General features: G+C 43.5%; 1 protein-coding gene across 4 annotated transcripts in view; it reads left to right on the forward strand.

Annotated features, from left to right (window-relative positions):
- The window catches only part of LOC131192681 (zinc finger protein 91-like), a 29,609-nt gene extending 20,190 nt beyond the window's left edge, over positions 1-9,419 (forward strand). The window contains exons 1-5 of one of the 4 annotated variants that reach the window (XM_058172063.1): positions 1,192-1,576; positions 1,856-1,972; positions 2,532-2,614; positions 5,931-6,057; positions 6,621-9,419. In XM_058172063.1, coding sequence (XP_058028046.1) covers positions 1,876-1,972; positions 2,532-2,614; positions 5,931-6,057; positions 6,621-8,782 — 2,469 coding nt within the window. In that variant the 5' untranslated portion in view covers positions 1,192-1,576; positions 1,856-1,875 and the 3' untranslated portion in view covers positions 8,783-9,419. Of the gene's footprint in view, positions 1-1,191; positions 1,577-1,855; positions 1,973-2,302; positions 2,318-2,531; positions 2,615-5,930; positions 6,058-6,620 lie in introns of those variants that run through there. The other 3 variants (XM_058172064.1, XM_058172065.1, XM_058172066.1) reach the window with 3 other exon arrangements.
- Positions 9,420-14,725: the final 5,306 nt, after the last annotated feature.

A 14,725-nucleotide genomic window follows, 5' to 3' on the forward strand; every position in this document is an offset into this window, starting at 1 on the left:
ATCCTTCCATTCCCCACCATCCAATTAGAGCTGAAGAAGCATCTTGGATAAGAAGCAAAATGTCTTCAAAGAAAATTGGGCGCTATCTAACAAAATGAAATTCAACAGTGAAAAAAGTAAGGTTCTATATTTAGGCAAAAAAAAAACCAAAATGCACAGGTACCGGATATGTGGTACCTTGCTCAATAGTAGTACCTGTGAGAGGGATCTCAGAGTCCTAGTGGATAACCATTTAGATATGAGCCAGCAGTGTGCAGCAGCTGCTAAAAAAGCCAACACAGTTCTGGGCTGCATAAACAGAGGGATAGAATCAGGATCACGTGAAGTGTTAATACCACTTTATAATGCCTTGGTAAGGCCACACTTGGAATATTGCATTCAGTTTTGGTCGCCACGATGTAAAAAAGATCTTGAGACTCTAGAAAGAGTGCAGAGAAGAGCAACAAAGATGATTAGGGGACTGGAGGCTAAAAGATATGAAGAACGGTTGCAGGAACTGGGTATGTCTAGTTTAACGAAAAGAAGGACCAGGGGAGACATGATAGCAGTGTTCCAATATCTCAGGGGTTGCCACAAAGAAGAGGGAGTTGGGCTGTTCTCCAAAGCACCTGAGGGCAGGACAAGAAGCAACGGGTGGAAACTGATCAAGGAAAGAAGCAACTTAGAACTAAGGAGAAATTTCCTGACAGTCAGAACAATTAATCAGTGGAATGACTTGCCTGCAGAAGTTGTGAATGCTCCAACACTGGAAATTTTTAAGAAAATGTTGGATAACCATCTGACTGAGATGGTGTAGGGTTTCCTGCCTGGGCAGGGGGTTGGACTAGAAGGCCTCCAAGGTCCCTTCCAACTCTGTTGTTATATTATATTAAAAAACGAAGTCCAATTGCATCTTTAAAAAGCACCTTTGAGACAAACCCTCTGTGGGTTTGTGTGTGTGTGTAAGAGAGAGAGAGAGAGAGAGAGAGAGAATGAATGAGAAAATTGACAGAGTTCCCAAAAGGACGGAAGCGGCATCTGATCTCCGCCTGGCTTCTCCCGGACGCCACTTGCAGAGCTCGCCTCTCCAGGGCAGGTGCAGCTCCGGGCAGAAGTTGCCCTGCACAGCCTCCAAAGCTGCCCCACACGGCCGCCATTTCACCCCTGGTGCCAGCAGAGGGCGATGTTTTTGGCTGTCGACAGCGAGGCCACTGCGCATGCTCCACTCCATCTGAATGGTTTGGTAGTTCCGGCTGAGAGTTGCTCCCTGGGAATCTGGTGGGAGCGAGCAAGATGGGATCATGCGATTCATATCCTCCCCAGGGGAGGGAAGGAGATTTGAGGCTTGGAGGGAGCGAGAAACCCGCCCCATAACTGCTCTTGGCTGTGCATGGGGGGAGATGCAAGAATGGGGCTGGGGGGAGGAGAGAAGGAAGCCTAAAGGGATCCCCTGCTCATATCTCCATTTAGATTCAGATCCCTGGAAGACTGGAAGGATCTTTGGAGAGCCAGCCGAGACCAGTTGCCCGGCGGTGCCAGTGGCTGGAAGATCCCTTCTGAGCCTGGCTGAAAAGCCAACAAGCAGGAAGAGCTCCAGGTCAGAGATCTCTGGGGAATATGAAGGGATCTCCACATGCTTGAATTCTTTAATATGTCCCTGATAGGGTTTGGGAGATTAATAATCCGAGTAGATATTTAGAGAACCACATTAGCGAAATTGGTTGTGTCCTTCCAAAGAATATCTCATTTGGAGCAAGTCTCCCATTGGGTCTCATCCTTCGCCACTGATGGACAGAAGGGTTTTGTGGGCAGAAAATAAAATCCACATCCTCTTTTCTCCTGTCCCCTTAACTCCTATTCTTTGCTTACATTTCAGGTTCTGAGGTCCTTCCAGGGATGGGGAGTAACAGGGTGGATTGCACAAATCTTTCTCCTGATCTGTCTTTCCGAGGGATCCCCGAGGATAAAAGTCAAGGTCAGGCTACCTCACTAGGTAAGGGCAGACTGTTCCACTGGGTTGGAGACTTTCTAGAAAGATTCTAGTTCTCCTTAATTCTCTGTGTCTTCTCATGTCTTAGTCCTTGGACTTAGTAGAAGGTGACCCATTAAGAAAGACAGAACTCCCTTTTCAAGCTAGAAGACTTAAGGCGCACAAAGGAATTCCCTCCCTTCAGAACAAGCCTATAATTTGCCATAAAGACCAACTCTTGTAGGGACCACCTTGAGTTACATTCTGGCTCCTCCTCCATCCTGAGAGATTTCTCTTTGTTTCTGGCCTTTCTTAAGAGATAATTTTGACTGAATTCCTACAAATATCCCTGCTGGGCCATTTCCAAAGGTTAGGAGAACAATTTAACTGAGGTTCGTTCTTCAGCATGTGGTGGGTTTGGTCTTCTCCTTTCATTCTTGGCTCCCATGTTGGAGCCTATGAAAAGCAGAGTGTAGAAGAGGCAAATGGAGGTTTCCTGGGCAAGACGGGAAGAAATCTTAAGTGGTGGTTTCACAAGTTAAGTTGAACCCTTTCCTGTTTCCATCCTGTCTCTCCTTCCCAGTGGACAAAATGGAGTCACTGTTGTTCACTGAATCATCTCCTTCTACTGGTGGAGCTGAAGGAACTGCCGGATTCCAGACTCAGGTAGGAAGAAAGAGATTAGCACCTTATATGGGGGAGCAGGAGGAGACCTCTGGTTTCCTTTGGGGACTCAACCTATGATACTGCTATTCCTGAGCAAAGCACAACAAGGAAATTAGAAATCTAAATTTACGATCAGTCAAACTAGGCCCACCTCTCAACAAAGACTTGGAGATCTATGGAATTCCTTAGTGGTTGTATAATTCTGGTTTCAAAAAATGCCACATGGCAGTTCATGTTGTCCGTCCCAAGTAAAGGAGAAAGGAGATGAACAGATAGGCTAAATCTACTTTATTTTAAGTGTAATCTTTTTTTCCTATTGTTGGGGAAAGGGATAAAAACAGGAGAAGCAGAAATTGCTTTGTGTATCATCTACATCTTGATGCCTGGAAGTGAATCCCTAGTATTTTCATGAATGTTCATGAGTGGTGTGTTTTTTTTCAATTTAACTTTTTTATTAGTTTATCAAAGTAAAAAATACAAAAAAAAACCCATGGAAAACTTAAGAAGAGAGGAACGGAAAAAAGGGAGTATTAGGAGGGAAAAAAAGCCATCAACTTTCGACACTCTTTGGTACAGTCGAAAGTAACATTACAACCATAACCTTTTGCTCAGCTTTGTTAATGCCCATGAAGCGAAAGTCCCAAACTTGACCTCTTAGAAATTGTGAATCTACTTCACATACTTGCGTGCGAGAAAGAGAAGACTGTGTGAGAAAGAGAGGACCCGCAACTAGCTGATTTTTGCGATTCCGCATCCTTCACAGACAACGCCAGTCACAGTCCCCTTCTTGTCATTTGTTTTTCTGAGTACACTTCATAATATCCCAGTGTTATCTGGTATAAATCCTACATTGTTTTTAATTTGTCTTTTTGGAAGGAACCCATTTTGATCTGGGTGGATACATTCAGTCAGAAATCTTTTTAATTTCTCTGCCATTATTGATGCAAAAATTTTATAATCAGCATTTAATAATGATATGGGTCTATAATTCTTTAGATGTGTCAAATCTGAGTCTTCTTTCGGAATTAAAGTAATATTAGCATCTATTCAGGTGTTTGGTGAAGTCAGATTTATATTCTGAGGTTACAGTTAGGTAGTTTTTCATTATCAGGTATTTGTAAAGTTGACACAGTAGGTTGATCATTTTCTACATTTTCTACACCTAGTTGTGTTTCTTGTTCTATTTTATATTTTGGTTGATTCACAAAATGACGATGTCAGGGTTCAAGGAACACCCCCAACAACAACCCCCTCCCAACTTTCCCAGCTAAAATATGTGGCAGTTACAAAGCAAAAAGAAAATTGCCTTCCAAAACTGACAGACGAATCTTCTCAAAGAACTGATCAAGAATCTTCTTTATAACTGACACCAGCTTAGAATTAGGCATCCTCGTGGCTCCCTCTAGTGTTTAGAGACTGTTATTTATTCATTTAATTATTTTTTTCCATAGCCAATCCAAACACTTAAATATTGGCAATTTCAACCACCCACAACAAAACAGTTTAGAGCAATTTTAAAAGTAAAGTAAAAGGGAAAAAAATAAAAACGATTGCTCTGGGATAGGGTGGAGAGTTAGGATTTTGCATCCACAATTCCCACCCCAGAACAACCACAATTCCTTCCTTCACTAACCAGCTTTCCACCTCCGTTCTCAGCCGCCACATGCAGGGAAACAAAAGAAGTTTTTAGGACTAAAAATTAAAAAGATCAAACCTTCCAACTTCTTGGGAAAAAAAATATCTCGCAAAGTTGGAAGGTCTGATTGAACTTTTTTACCGGTAGTTCCACAGCCTTCTTTTGTTGCCCTACATGCAGTGGTGGCGAATGGAGCTGGAAAGCAGATTAGTGAACGGATGCTTTGGGGAAGCAAGAGGAGATGGGCAGGAGCTGAAAAGCAGGTGGCAAGGCAAATGCAGCCTGTTATTAACAGCAGCTGCTTGCAATTACTGCAGGTTCAAGTCCCACCAGGCCCAAGGTTGACTCAGCCTTCCATCCTTTATAAGGTAGGTAAAATGAGGACCCAGATTGTTGGGGGCAATGTTGACTTTGTACATAATATACAAATGGATGAAGACTATTGCTTCACATAGTGTAAGCCGCCCTGAGTCTTCGGAGAATGGCGGGATATAAATGAAAATTTAAAAAAAAATCCCCCAAGGGCTTCAGGCAACTGGTGGTGGAATGTGAGTGGTGGCAGGTGGTGCCCTGTTGGCGGCCGCTGTTAAGTGATAGAGAAGGGGATGCTTGCCACCGCCACCTCACTGCCAGCATCACGGCTCTGAAGTCCGAGCAGCCAAGGATACTGTTGGGGCTTCATCCTCCACGCTCCCACCGCCTCACTTAGTGGCCGCAGCACCAGTGTAAACTCGGCCTCCTGCTTTGTTGTGGTGGTGAGCAAGGTGAGGAAACGTCATCCTCCACACATACACACATCTCTCTTTGTCTGTTGCAGCACAAAAAAAATAAGACCTCAATGAAAATAAGCCCTGGTGTTTATTTTGGTGACCAAAAAATTATGAGACCAGGTCCTATTTTTGGGAAAACATGGTAGCAGATCAAAACCACAGCTTGAGGGATGATTCTGGGACTTTCCTTAACCTCGGAAAGTCAAGCAGACAAAAGGAAGGCTGTTCCTCCTGTTGCTAAGTTGGAAAAATGGCAGTCCAGGGAGAGGAGATTCTTTCGGCGTGTCAGCTGCTGGCCATGTCATCCTCTCTTTTCCGCTTTCTCTCCTCTTTTCCATGTTTTTTTTTCTTTGTATTTTATACTTCGAAAACAAAAATGTTAAACCAAAATGTTCATGAGTGTGAGCAAGGGTGACCTTTTAACGAATCACAAAGACCATTTGGTTAGTATGTGACACAGAAATCCCACAGAACCTCTTGCAAACATCATGAAACATTGGCGCCACTGGTAGATCGTTTGTCTGAGGCACTCTATGCACTTGATCAAGACAGATTGATGATATTGAAGGTCAGCAGAGTCAGTCAAGGTGATAAAACATGCACTAATTGAATGTCGGCAGTAGGCTGTGGATTCTGCCCTTTTTATCATATAATGTGTTGGGTCCACCTAGGGAAATGTCAATTGAAGAATTTTTATTTTGGCTTTTAGTTCCAAAGGTGCTTTTTTCAAGAAGCAACTAGACTTCCTGGTTGTTGAAGAAATTTCTTGGATGAGAAGCGCACCTTTGGGACAACCATGACCATGGATGACAGAGAATCTCCATAGACATTTGTGCTTTTAGGATTTGCAGATTAAAGGAGATCTTGCAAATTCTATTGATTCTGCTCACAAGAATTCTTCCTTCTTTAGGGTCCTGTGTCCTTTGAGGAGGTGGCTGTTAATTTCACCAGTGAAGAGTGGTTGCTGCTAGATCCTAGCCAGAAAGCCTTGTATCAAGAAGTCATGTTGGAAACGTCTAGGATTGTGGCCTCTTTAGGTAAGGGTTCCTCTATACGCAACTTGTTAAACATGATTTCATTTCTTTTTTTTTCTTTTTACATTACTTCCAGTCCCCTTTCATGGTCTTCTAAGTAGCAGAATTTCATTTAGAAGAATGAGATCAGTGTGATGACCAGCAAGGGTTGACATTCAGTCTTGTCATCCTTGGGCCCTGGGTCATTACTGCAGAGTTATTGGGAAGACGATCAGGGAGAGGCTGTTTTTGCCTGTTGCAGTTGTCCTACTTAGCAACAAATTTTGTACTGCTTTGTTTTGCAATGACATATGTTGTCTTATTAATACAAATTGGGTGTGTCATAGTTGAGATAATTTGTGTGCTACATCATGATGTCAAGACTTGTTTTTGCTTTAACTTTTTAACTGCCAGGAATGAGGGTTAGATGAGCAGCCATGTTAGTCTTTTAAGTTATTAACAAATATTCATGCTGCCATTTCCCTCGTTCCTTTCTCTTCAGATGCCTAGTAGTAGATAAATCTATGCATAGGGACACCAAAATGGATGTTGTATATTATTCTAATTTATTTTTCTTCCCCCATAAGCATTTGATGCGCAGAAGAAGGAAAACAACCAAGAGCCAAATTTAGTGTCATTGCAAATAATCACAACTGAAATTCCTGAAGAAACATCTACAAATAAGCACGGAAGGAAAAAACATGAAAAGAAGCACAATTTGAGAGAAAAATCTATTCTTGAATCGGTGGAAATAGATCATTTCCTGACCCAACGTGATTCCAAAGAAAATACGGGGAAATGTCAAAGTAGAAACAGATTCAAAGCAAATCCCAATGTTAGTAACCCCTGCAAATCGGGAAGAAGCTCCAGCAATAATAATCTTACTTCACATAAAAAGAACCAGGCAAGGGAGAAGCCCTACAACGGTGTGGACTATGGAAAAAGCATTGGAAGAAGAGGTAATTTAACTTCTCATAAAAAGATCCATAAATGTGTGGATTGTGAAAAAAGTTTCAGTAGGAAGGGTTCCCTTACTTCCCATAAAAGGATACATACTGGAGAAAAACCCTTTAAGTGTATAGAATGTGGGAAGAGCTTCAGAATTAGTAGTGACCTGATATGCCATAAAAGGATCCATTCAGGAGAAACACCTTATAAATGTGTGGATTGTGGGAAAAGGTTCAGTAGGAAGTATTCCCTTACTTCCCATAAAAGGATACATACCAGAGAAAAACCCTTTAAATGTATAGAATGTGGGAAGAGCTTCAAAAGTAGTATTTACCTGATGTGCCATAGAAGGGTCCATTCAAGGGAAAAACCTTATAAATGTGTGGATTGTGGGAAAAGATTCAGCATGCAGTGTTCCCTTACATCCCATAAAAGGATACATACAGGAGAAAAACCCTATAAATGCATGGAGTGTGGAAAGAGCTTCAGGGGAAGCAGTGCTCTCAATTGTCATAAACGGGTCCACACAGGAGAAAAACCCTATAAATGCACAGACTGTGGGAAGAACTTCAGCCAAATCGGTAGCCTTGCTTCCCATAAACGGATCCACACGGGAGAAAAACCCTATAAATGCATGGAGTGTGGAAAGAGCTTCAGTGTAAAGAGTTCTCTTACTTCTCATAAACGGATCCATACAGGAGAAAAACTCTTTAAATGCAAACAGTGTGGGAAGAGCTTCAGCACTAGTAGTTCCCTGATATGCCACAAAAGGATCCATACAGGGAGAAAACCTTACAAATGTGTGGATTGTGGACAACGGTTCAGTAGGAAGTATTCCCTTACTTCCCATAAAAGGATACACACTGGAGAAAAACCCTTTAAATGCATAGAATGTGGGAAGAGCTTCAGAAGTAGTAATTACCTGATGTGCCACAAAAGGATCCATTCAGGGGAAAAACCTTATAAATGTGTGGATTGTGGGAAAAGGTTCAGTACAAAGTGTTCCCTTACGTCACATAAAAAGATTCATACAGAAGAAAGACCCTTTAAATGCAAGGAGTGTGGGAAGAGCTTCAAGGGAAAGAGTTCTCTTAATTGTCATAAACTGATCCACACAGGAGAAAAGCCCTATAAATGCCTAGACTGTGGGAAGGGCTTCAGCCAAAGCAGTAGCCTTGCTTCCCATAAACGAGTCCACACAGGAGAAAAACCCTATACATGCATGGAGTGTGGAAACAGCTTCAGTGTAAAGAGTTCTCTTACTTCTCATGAACGGGTCCACACAGGAGAAAAACCCTATAAATGCCTAGACTGTGGGAAGCGCTTCAGGCAAAGTTGTGACCTTGGTTCCCATAAACGGGTTCACACAGGAGAAAAACCCTATAAATGCATGGAGTGTGGAAACAGCTATAAAAGTAGCAGTTACCTGATCCTCCATAAACAGCTCCACACGGGACAGAAACCCTATAGATGCCTAGAGTGTGGAAAGAGCTTCACTATCAAGACTTCTCTTACTTCTCACGAGAGGATCCACACAGGAGAGAAACCCTATAAATGTATGGAGTGTGGGAAGAGCTTCAGCCGAAGCAGTCAACTTAGTTTGCATAACAAGTTCCATACAGGAGAAAAACCTTATAAGTGCACAGAGTGTGGAAAGACCTTCGCTGCCAGTAGGTCTCTGTCTTCCCATAAAAGGACCCACACAGGAGAGAAACCTTATAAATGCCTAGAATGTGGAAACAGCTTCAGATTTAACAGTAACCTTGCTGTCCATAAGAGGATCCACAACGGAGGGAAATAGAAATGTATGGAATGCGGAAGGAGCTTTTGTGAAAGAGAATGCTCCTCGGGAAAGAATGCACAGTGGGCAGAAAAATATCCTGTGGACAGCAGTCAACTTATTTCCCTTACAGATAAATAGAAAAATGAATGGACAAAGTAGTCAAGAAAGTTAAATATTTGGGAGTATACTTAACAGCAAGATGTGCAACTATTAAAGGAGATAATTATAAAAGATTAATACAACAAATTAAATTGGACTTGGAGAACTGGAAAACCTTGCAACTGTCTATGAGAGGAAAAATAACAACCATAAAAATGAATATCCTGCCGATGGTACTTTTTTTGTTCCAAGCGATCCCTATAAAATTAGAGGGAGAAAAACTCTTATGAGCTAAATACAATAATCTTGAAATATGTTAGGCAAGAAAAAAGAGCAAGAATAAGACTGAAAATGCTGCAAGAATCTAAACACAATGGGGGCTTTGGGTTGCCGGATTGGGAGCTTTTTACCAAGCTTTTGTACTAACTAGGGTGAAAGAATGGATAAATCTAAGACATAGAAGACTATGACTGTTGGAGGGACATGATCTTCAATTGGGATGGCATGTCTTTTTGTGGTAGGAAAAGAATAAAATACATAGATATTTTCAAAGACACGATGTAAGAAATGTTTTATTCTTATTATTTAAAAAAGTTAAAGCAAAAAACTATATGAAAATACCAGCTTGGCTTTCCACAATGGAAGCATTGATACATCCAAATGTTGTAAATTTGAAAAAAACTAACATATAAAGACATTATGAATGAAGAAGGGGAACTAAAAACAAAACAGGAACTACAAAACAAAGGTGTGGACTTAGAATGGTGGCCACACCTACAACTCTTGACTGGATACTATTAGCGACGGATGAGGAATTAATAAAGAATATATATAGCTTTCTATTAAGCCTTAAAATGGAAGATGAACAAGTGAAAGAAACAATGAGAGCATTGGCAAAAACTATGGATCTACCATAGAATTAGATAGATGGCAAAAACCTTGGGATAGAAATTATAAATTGACAATAGCAACTACCTGTAAGGAAAACCTTTATAAAATGTTTTACAGGTGACATTTGCCACCAGGAAGGGTAGCAAAGATGTTTAAAAACATGTCCGCCAAATGTTGAAATGTATTCAGATACTAGGCTCTTATTACCATATGTGGTGAACATGCCAAAAGGCAAAAAAAAATTGTATGAAAATACATACATGGTTAGAGAAAATGTTAAACATATAGATTTAAAGTCAGAAATATATTTGTTAGGTATAATACCAGAAAAATATGACAAAGGGAACAAATATTTAATACTATATGTCTTGACAGCAGTGAGAATTGTATTTGTACAACACTGGAAGAATGAGGAAACTCCTACAGATGAAAATATAATTTAAAAAATACTAGATTGTACAGAAATAGGTTAATATTAAAGGTAGAGGACAAAGAAGACACGTTTTTTAACATGGGTTTTATTTTATTAATGGTTAGACAACAGAGGTAGAAATTAGAAGTTAGAAGATTATTACTAGGTATAAGTGAATAATATTATTATATACAAGTAAATTAACCCAGACAATACATTGTTTATTAAGCACTTATGTCTGTTAAAGAAAAATGTTGTCAGCTCTGGAGGCCATCTTTCTTTGAATCTTCAGGGCTGCCACACTTAGTAGATGGGCATGCTGTGGGAAAACGGGAGGGGGATTGGATGGAGTTGCAGTGAGATATGTAGCCATAACAACATTCTTTTCTCTGGGAGTCAAGGACCTTCAGCCTGCACCTGGAAAAGCGTGACTGGGAAACATCTCCAGTTGGGAAGGTGAATTGAATGGACCATGTGATAGGCACGTGGGTGCAGGGGAAGGGACTCTGACTTTCTTTTGGCTGGGAAAAACCCGGAGGACTTCCAGATTTGGGTTTTCCCAGATGTGCCAATATCACATCTCTAATAAAATGGAACTTTGAGGAAAATGCCTGCATTGTTGGCACAGGCAGCAGGCAGAGTCGGGGGAGAGGGGGAGGCACATGATGCGCAACATCTGACTCTGTTTCACATTGCACAATGATGCCTTGAAAGCTATGGAATGAGAAAAGCATTAGTAAGGTAGATTTTTCTATGAAAGAAGCAAACAATTAAAATGTAGGAATAATGCTCATAAAATACTGGCATTTTTGTTAAAATTTTCCTAATGATGTAAATTTTACACCTGTGGAGATAATCCATGGGTCACTGAAAGTGCTTCGGCCAACTTTCTCTTCTTCCTTTGCACCAGAGGACTCAAAGGGGGACCAGAAAATTTTAGCCTTTTGCCTCTTTCTACAACTTGGAAGTGGGACGCAGTGGCTCAGGGGCTAGGATGTTGAGCTTGTCGATCGAAAGGTCGGCAGCTCAGCGGTTTGAATCCCTAGTGCTGCCGTGTAACGGGGTGAGCTCCCGTTACTTGTCCCAGCTTCTGCCAACCTAGCAGTTTCGAAAGCACATAAAAATGCAAATAGAAAAAATAGGGACCACCTTTGGTGGGAAGGTAACAGCGTTCCATGCACCTTTGGCGTTGAGTCATGCTGGCCACAAGACCATGGAGACGTCTTCGGACAGCACTGGCTCTTCGACTTTGAAACGGAGATGAGCACCGCCCCCTAGAGTCGGGAACGACTAGCATGTATGTGCGAGGGGAACCTTTACCTTTACCTTTACCTTACAACTTGGAAGGTATTTTTGGCCTTTAAGGATTTGCATTTTGGGTCATAGTTTGGATTCAGGCAACATCTACTACATTTATCTTCCCATTGAATATCATGAAATAATGTATCAATTGAATAAGTCCAATATATACCTTGTTCTCCAGCCACCGATTCCACTCTTTCCCTTTGCAAATGAAGCCCTGAACGAAACACCATCATTAATCTGAAGGGTCTTTGGGGATGAGTGGAGGCCGAGGGCTTGAAAGGGGATCCAGTGTGGGAATCTGGGGATCGTCCCATTCATTTGCCCCAGTGACAGGGTGACTTCAAAGGGTCCCCTGGGGGTCTCCCATCAGAAAAGCTGGAAAGGGGCCCCTGAGGGAGAAGAGGGGAACAGAAGGAGGCCCAATTCGGTGTCTGACCCAGAGAAAGGAGTCTAGTCCCTCCCTGAGGACCCCAATCCTCCCCCACCCACCCGCGCCAACGGTGGCTTTTCCCTCAGAGCGGCGTCTGTCTCTGTCTCTGCTCTTCCCGCCAAAATAAGCTCCTCCCACCCCTCTGGGACTCAAGGACTCCCTGGAGAAGAGCCTAATGCTGGCAACCCCTTCGCTCCCAGGGCTCCCGGCCGACGTCCCCACACGCAGCGGCAACAGGCGGAGCCCGTGGAGGCTTCCCACAAGCAAGCCCCCTCCCCAAGAGAGAGGAGAATTGGGGGGGAGGGCGCTTGACAGGGATACTTCGGAGTTGGCTCGCCAGGAATCAAGTTTGCGCCAATGGGAATCCTCCCTTCCGTCGAGTCATCTGTCTCCGGGCAGAATCTCTTGTTGATTTCTCCCTGCGGAGAAAGCCTTTGGAGCGGAAACAGAAAAGGGGGGCGGGGCTATGCAGATTGCGTGCAGTGCAATTGGAGGGGACTTTCCCGTGTTCAACTGGAGAGGCGTGTCCCAAGGAGGACACAGGTGGGCCCCGAGCGAAGCAATGTCAAAAGGAGACAACGATTCCTGAGATGGGGAAATCCCAGGCTACTAGCCGATGTGGCCCCAAATCTAGAGGTCTCCTCCAGCCACAGCTCGCTTGTCTTTCACACAATCACACACACACACACACACACCCGTGTCTGTAGCCTTCCAGTGCACGACCAACTCTTGCTTTCCAGAGGTCTTATCTGTGTGACTCTCCCCCTTCTACTTCATGGGGAGCCCGTTTCCTTGACCTCCTGGGAAGTTTGAGGTCTGAAAAGCATCAGGTGATGAGGATCTTTTTAACATGGTGTAGACACAGTGGCTCAGGGGCTAGGACGTTGAGCTTGTCGATTGAAAGGTCGGCAGCTCAGCGGTTCGAATCCCTAACGGGGGTGAGCTCCCGTTAATTGTCCCAGCTTCTGCCAACCTAGCAGTTTCGAAAGCACGTAAAAATGCAAGTAGAAAAAATAGGGACCACCTTTGGTGGGAAGGTAACAGCGTTCCGTGCGCCTTTGGCGTTGAGTCATGCCAGCCACATGACCACGGAGACGTCTTCGGACAGCGCTGGCTCTTCGGCTTTGAAACAGAGATGAGCACCGCCCCCTAGAGTCGGCAACGACTAGCACGTATGTGCGAGGGGAACCTTTACCTTTACCTAGGCTTTCCTGCCTCGGCAGGGGGTTGGACTAGAAGACCTCCAAGGCCCCTTCCAACTCTGTTGTTGTTGTTATTATTATTATTATACCATTTATCTCTGTCTTCCAGGTTGTCATTTTCCCCTCCACACTTTTCTCACCATCCTTAATTCCATAATGATCAGTTACATAAGTACTGAGGCTCGGTGATCAAGGTCAGAATCTGCATTCCCATTTCTTGGAGAAATCTCTTATGTATCTCCTGGGATTTATTTACACAAAGGTGAAAAATCTGGATGAAATGTATCGCTTCGGGCAGCCTCTTTTGGGTTGTTTGGAGGATGGAAACAGGGATTGTCCCTCCTGGCTCCCTCATCTGTTCCTGAAGGTGAAGGAGGAGCAACACAGTTTTATGAGGATGTGGTCTACATATGGGACGCGGTCGATCAGAAAGGTCGGTAGTTCAGTGGTTCAAAACCGTAGTGCCGCGTAACTGAATGAGCTCCCTTTAGTTGTCCCAGCATCTGCCAATGTAGCAGTCCGAAAGCATGAAAAAAAAAATCACCACGGTAACATCTTCGGACAGTGCTGGATCTTCAGTTTTGAAACGGAGATGAGCACCAGCCCCTAGAATCAGGAACAACTAGCACATATGTCTATATTACAGTATAACTGAGCCGCAGTGGCTAGAATGCAATACTTTAGGGTATTTCTGCTGATCACCGGCTGCCAGCAGTTTGGCAGTTCAGGTCTCACCAGCTCAAGGTTGACTCAGCCTTCCATCCTTCCGAGGTGGGTGAAATGAGGACCCAGATTGTTGGGGACAATATGCTGACTCTGTAAACTGCTTAGAGAGAGCTGTAAAGCACTGCGAAGCGGTTTATAAGTCTAATATAAGCAATATAGGGATACATTAGCAGGCATATGCATAGAGAGCATCTGCGACATTGTGACATGTTCTGACATTTGGGGGGTGAGCCTCAAGACCACCCCCGTCTATCAGTCCCCGCTTGCTCCAGAAAGGCTCATTAGCATGCTAAAATCCACACCCATCCACATTACTCTCTACATGGGGCTTCCCTTGAGGAGCACCCGGAGGCTCCAGTTAGTCCAGAATGCGGCTGCGCGGGTGATAGAGGGAGCCCCTCGTGGCTCCCATGTGACACCACTCCTGCGCAGACTGCACTGGCTGCCTGTGGCCTTCCGGGTGCGCTTCAAGGTTTTGGTAACCATCTTCAAAGCGCTCCATGGCTTAGGGCCGGGCTACTTACGGGACCGTCTACTGCCACCGATTGCCTCCCACCGACCCGTGCGCTCTCACAGGGAGGGACTCCTTAGGGTGCCGTCCGCCAGGCAGTGCCGACTGGCGACACCCAGGGGAAGGGCCTTCTCTGTGGGGGCTCCCACCCTCTGGAATGAACTTCCCCCAGGACTCCGCCAACTTCCTGACCTTCGAACCTTCCGCCGCGAGCTTAAAACACATCTATTTATCTGTGCAGGACTGGACTAGAATTTTAATTTTAAATTTAATTTTAATGGGGTTTTTATCATTTTAATTGTAATTTTAAATTTTGGCCTATTTAAATAAGTTTTTTAATTTAGTGTTTTATCTTGTATTATATTTGTATTTTTATCGGGCTGTA

This window comes from Ahaetulla prasina, chromosome 2, assembly GCF_028640845.1.
Source record: "Ahaetulla prasina isolate Xishuangbanna chromosome 2, ASM2864084v1, whole genome shotgun sequence".
Lineage (NCBI taxonomy): Eukaryota > Metazoa > Chordata > Lepidosauria > Squamata > Colubridae > Ahaetulla > Ahaetulla prasina.